We start from the raw sequence: 6,000 nt of genomic DNA on the forward strand, positions 1-6,000 counted from the left end.
GTTTGTGAGTTTAGAATGACCGCGACTTTAAAAGCTTCCCGCCCAGTCAGATCACCACAACAACAAAAAGGTTCCGAAGGAAGAGGTGCTCTAAGAACAAAAGATCAAATGGTTCCAAAATTGAACTCAACATGCAGTTTGAGATTATTAGCAAGACGGAAACACTCAACATAGCCCCATGATTGCGGCCCTGAAAGATGTTGGGGGACAGGGAAGTTTCTCTTTAGGGACAAAGATTTGCGGCGGAAATTGACATCTTAGGACGCCGAGGACGAAGGTGCGATTTCGTCGATCATCAGCAAGTCCATCCGGAACTGGGTTTCCAATCCTTGAAAATGCATCACGCCAAAACCAAACAATCAAATTTCGAGCAAGAGCTGTATGTTTTAGGGCATGCCTTTTGTTGTATTGGTCTGAGAAAATTTAGTCAAAATATAATTGGTCTAGTTTTGTTTATCATTTATTGCATTACTCTATTCTCCGTACCCCGTTGAGTCCCTCCTTCAATCTCGCTGGAGTCTTGTCCCACCCGCTGTTCTAATTCAGAATACCTCGCGAATCTAGAAAAAAACAGTTCATTTCATCCAAGCAGGTTCCAGTCACTGAAATCTGGCTTGATTTTTTTCGTTTGCTGTAGAAAATAAACACAAGCGGCCTGAAAACCTCCCGGAATTTGGGGAGAATATTTTTTGGGATATTGAGCTGGAGCAGATTAAAGGCCATCTCATCCACACAAGAACCGTACGAGGTGTTCTTTAGCAGGAAACTTCTGTTGTTGAAGGGGGACGGGAACGGTGCATGTCTTCTGATAAGCCGCCACCCGCACATCGCAAGTTCCAGGTTTTCCTTCTGTGCATCTAACAGATCTACCATATCATGGAACCTGGCAGTTTTTTTTATAGATCAGCAATTTTGTCGTCTTTGGACGCATGTCGCAATCCCAGCCTAGTGCAATTATTATATTTAGCACAAAAAAACTGCAACCAAAATCAACCAATTTCCTTATCTTTTCTGAGCCTTACTGTTTGTAAACATTTCAACGATTTCAACTGTCAAAATGAGCATTCGAAAATTCCGTAACCTGTCTTCAAATTACTCAGGAGTAAAATTGAGTAACTTTGAGTAAGATTGAGTAACATTGAGAAATTGAGTCACTCAGTTACTCACTGTCCTACCCCTTGATTGGAATGGTTGAGCATTATTTTTTGAATGTTCTGATCTTTTTACTGTTCGCCAAGAATGTTTAAATTTAGATAAATATTTCTACGGGTAAATCCCATCTAAAATTCAAAGGTAAATTGAATATATCCACTATAAAATTAAAAATAAATAAGGTTAAAAAAAACATTACTTAAAACTCAAAAGAAATTACATATTCAGAGCCGGATATATTAAGAAATGATTTTATTTAAGAAATTCTCAACCATACATTTATTACATAATCTCTACATAATCTTCATCTTAATTTTTCGAAGGTTCGTATTAGGAAAATACAAACAACATTTTCAGAAAAAAATCTATTGATAAGAAATTGAAATTGCTCTCAATGAAAAAAAAAAAAAACAAATTCTCGTAATTCTTAATAATATTTTTCTAAATAACTTGAAAGAAATTCTATCTTTTTATCTATTTATTTATCAAATTGCCATCCGCGCGAAATCCGCGCCAGAGCAAAATTAGTCAGCAAATCCGCGCTATCCGCGCGAAACGCGCCATCCGCGCGATCCGCGCCGTCCGTAACAACCCTGGAATATACAGTAGGGTGGTCCAAATCCGGTCTTTTTGGGGCTAACCACTGAAATCATAGTTTGACCCATCTCTAGGCTAAATTCCAAGTTTGAGCGCATTCTGACCACGGGTACTACTCCCTCTAATCGCTTTAAATTTGTATGGGAAAAATCGTCAAAATGTATGGAGAAAAGCAACTGTTTTTTCACCATTTCCATGCAAATGCGAACTTCTGGCTCTCTCTTTGCAAAAGTTTTGCCTGAGAAAAAAGTTGATGCTGAAAAGTACGGGAACGGTATAGACTTATTTTCAAATCAGTCAGAAATCATGCAGATTCCGCTCTGTAAGAACTCTGCTAGAATCCTGCTAGAAAGTCGTGACTGGGAATAAGGAAGCGACACAAAAGCGGAGATCTACTAGTGTGCAGGATTATTTTTTTTTTCTTTTCGAAATTTATTTAAATATCAGATTTAAGTCGTAGTAATTTATTTTAAAGTATTTAATGTTCTGCAAATCTTCCGATCAAAACCCAACACTCACATACCTATCCCTCATCCCTTGCAGCCTAATCTCGACACCTCTGCACAAACCTTCCAAAGACTCTTCAAGTTCTTGAAACGCATCAACCGGGCACAAAATGAAGTACGTCTCCAGGGCATCAAACAGGTGCAGCGTATCGCTGGGACAGTTGGTAGCAAAGCTGCACCCACTGAGTCGCAGCTGCTTAAGTTGCCGCGAGTTGTCCGACAGCTCCTCGAGGACGTCTTCGTCGATGTCCACTCCGTCGCCGGCTTCAAACTGTTCCAAGCCCTGGAACAGTTGAACAGCGGCCACACAAACTTCTCGATTCACTTGTTTCACCTTCAGCGAGCGAACTCGGGAACGAACCGGGTCGACGGATTCTGGCACGGTGTGGTCTCCAAAGCGGACGGAGCTAAGCTCAATTTGCTGCAGTGATGTCAGCAGGAGCAGCTCCGATAAACGCTTGAGATGGCAACGGCTCAACGTTAAGCTGATGACTTGGGCTAGATCGCGCGCAGATTGCGACGCGAGATGTTGCAGCTCGAAAGGCTTAGGTGGCGCAACTTTGGCCGGTTGCGTATGTTAATGTTCAGTCGGAATTTGGAGCCCATGTGTAGATGTCCATATTTGATGCACAGAGTTTCAATGATCGATGGAATCTGACAAGACAACGATGGCTGGCTTGCGTAAGCCTTGAACCTGACCGCCAGCGTCTTTAGGTGTGGCAGAAGCGTAAGAATTTCATCCAAGTCCTGTAAAAATACAAGGTAATTCACAAAACAGTTCAGAGACATTTTAAATATGCTGAATTACCTCTACAACCAGATCACCAAAGCCTCGCGAGATGTCCAGCTGCACCAGGTTGGGCTGAGACCTGAGCAATCGTAGACAATGCTGTGAACTTCCGATAAGATTTGCTCGTGTCAAGCGCAGATCGTCCATCGCTTCCAACGCATCAACGATCGCGGACGAAAGGCCAGTTTCCAGTTCTTGTAGCGTTTTGCGAACCTCCAGCACGAACGCAATGACTTCCGGTTCAAAGCCCTCGCTTGAAGGCAAACCAAACACCTTCAGAACAGTTAATCGAGAACAAATCTGCCGGCAGAAGCGGATCAATTTGGCGGGGCGCTCGAAGCATCTAATGCTCAGTTCCTCCAATTTCTCCAACCGGAAGTTGGGAACAACGTCGATGGTGTTCCGATTGTCCATAATAATGTCGAGCCGTTTCAAATTGGGCGTTTCCTTCAGAATCTGTGCCAGCAGCAGCTGAGTTCCGCTCGTTTCGAACGAAAGTGTGTGGAGCGTCAACCCGAGTGGCACGAGCCAGTTGATCCTTGGCTTGTGGTTCCCGATGCCATACATGTGGAAAACGGCCTGTGTGTAGCCACCGGTAGCCAGTAGAGCCCGGACATGTTTGCGATGGTTGGCAAAGTGCGCCGAGGTGAGGCTCAGGAGGAATTTCCCCATGAGCCGCGTTGAACCGAGGATGATCCGGTTCCAGGACGAGCACGTCTGCCGAGCCAATTTCAAGTAATAGCCGTTGAGATTCTGGAAAATCAGTTCCCAGACCTCCGTCGGAAGCGGAGGTGGCTGATCCATCCTTGCCAGCTTGACTTTGGGCCAGGGATCTGACACGCATGCAGTTTCCTGAAGTCCTTACCAGAGGTGCTGTCAATATTGTTTACATATGGTTTTTGAAAAGGTCGTATGAAATAAATACATAATTTTTTTTTCTCAAATTATGTTTTTTGTTAGATTCTACCTCTGTTTTTACTTTTTTTTTGCATATATATGCGAGAAAATTAACAGAATTACGTTATTTTTTTTACATTTAACATTTATTAGATCAATAAACAAAGTTCTACTTGGAAACAACAAGAAAAACAACACAACACACTGAACTGAACTAAAAAATGAATAGCTTCAGTTTCCTTGAAACAAAATAAAATTTGTTTGATATTTCCTGTCCGTTGTATTAAAATGAATTACGCATTCAGAATACTAGCTAAATTTCTGTCGAAAATGTTTTAAACTAGCTGTAACTGAACACCAAAGTGCTGATATGCCAACAGTAGGTTCTCGATGGAATCATATGCTGTTCCCTTAGTTCAAATTTGAAATTAAACATAAATCTTTCTTAAGAAAAAAAACGAAAAAAAGTTTTTATTTATGTAATTTATGTCCGATGTGCATACGACCTTTTCAAATGCCTCTCGCTAAAAACTTGGTTCGATCTTGGTTCGATTTTGACTTCACTCCCCTGATAGACTGAAGTCCCGCGGTCGTGCGATTTGAAGCGTTATCTGCTCGAAGTCGATTGAGTCCTGCCATTTTCGAGCGTTTGTCGTGCGTTTTGATCGAATGTCAGAAAGGCGACATTTAGTGCGTGAAAAAATCTTGGCAGGCGTTGATAAAATAATAATGACGTTTTCCTTAGTTTCCAAGTTTTTCTTCCTCCATTCAGTAAGAAAATGTGTTAATTGTACTTTTTCACAATTAAAAAACTATTCAGTGTATATTATGTACCAGATTCAGGAGCATGACGGGACCAGTAGACGGATAAAAGAAAGAGGTACATTTAGATTATGCTTCCCATGACACTTAAGTAAAATAATCCTTTATTTCAGATAAAAATGCTGGCTCTGCCACATGAAACCAACAACGGGCACAAATAACAAACTAAGGACGTGGAACCTGAGATCCAAGAAACGTAAATGACACTACTGCAGAATTTTTTTGGGATTGTCCAAAACTAAGTGTGAACATCATTTTGACAATTATTTAACAAAATTAATAAAAGTACATGTTTTCTAACGAAATCTCTTTTATTTGCATCAAATTTACCCAAAAATCCGAAACGAGAGCACCCGACAATGGCAGGACAATCTAAATAACAAAGTCGCCCGAAAACGGCCCGACGACGGCCCGTCAACGTCGACTTCCTCAAACGTCGATTTCGACGATCGTCGGACAAAGTGTTGCATATACGCACGAAAAGGGCCCGAATTCCGTCGGACAAACCGACGGAATTCGGGCCGTTTTGTCGAGCCGTCCGGCGGTTTTCGGGCCGTTGTCGGCCCGGTCCGTCAGTCAGGGTCGCTTTGTATGTGGATGACAGTCGTGTCGTAACCGTGCTTTGGGCGTTGCCGCGTCACTTCCGGCTTGCTTGCGCTTTAAAGGTTTCATCTTGGTGAATTATCGGACAAATCCGTTGCAATACAACCGATTCGTAAATTCCTGGTATTCGATTGTTAAAATGTTGGTATAATTTCACAATAAATCAATGGGCAACACAGAAATTCTTACCGAAATTGAATATAACAAAATAATTCCGAGCTTCCGTGGCCGTGAGGTTACGGGTTTCGCCTTGTAAGCGGAAGGTGATGGGTTCGATTCCTGTCTGGCTCGACAAAGTCAGATCCCTTAAAGGAGTAAATATGCTCACTGGGAGTACTGACCGGTAAGGGATGAGTTTCGACTAGCGGCGTGCTGGGTTTCCAATCCAGAGGTCGTGAGTTCGATTTTCGTACCGGGATGATGAATTCAATTTGAACAGTAAATGAACCTCAACACAAGTACACGCTCACGAAAGTCTGCTCCTGTTGATGTTGTTGACCTTCTTCAGCACGCTTACTAGGACTGGTATAAATTAGACAAAAAAATTACACAAAAAAGTGTAACCGTAGTTGAACTGAAAAAACCGTATGAAAAAGTACTGAAACGAACTCAACAAAGCGTGATTTTCAGTTA

General features: G+C 42.0%; 1 protein-coding gene and 1 long non-coding RNA gene across 2 annotated transcripts; one reads left to right on the top strand and one right to left on the bottom strand.

The window, feature by feature from the left end:
* Positions 1-2,181: 2,181 nt before the first annotated feature.
* Positions 2,182-5,582, bottom strand: LOC119770559. The gene is made up of 4 exons (XM_038265663.1): positions 5,557-5,582; positions 5,393-5,487; positions 3,064-3,871; positions 2,182-3,002 (listed from the first exon to the last, which is right to left on the bottom strand). Exons 2-4 carry the CDS (start codon positions 5,434-5,436, stop codon positions 2,754-2,756), a joined length of 1,101 nt encoding a protein of 366 aa, XP_038121591.1. The 5' UTR covers positions 5,437-5,487; positions 5,557-5,582; the 3' UTR covers positions 2,182-2,753.
* Positions 4,525-5,069, top strand: LOC119770560. The gene is made up of 2 exons (XR_005278891.1): positions 4,525-4,822; positions 4,878-5,069. It is a non-coding gene; the product is annotated as an uncharacterized LOC119770560 (long non-coding RNA).
* Positions 5,583-6,000: the final 418 nt, after the last annotated feature.

This window comes from Culex quinquefasciatus, chromosome 3 (assembly GCF_015732765.1).
Source record: "Culex quinquefasciatus strain JHB chromosome 3, VPISU_Cqui_1.0_pri_paternal, whole genome shotgun sequence".
Lineage (NCBI taxonomy): Eukaryota > Metazoa > Arthropoda > Insecta > Diptera > Culicidae > Culex > Culex quinquefasciatus.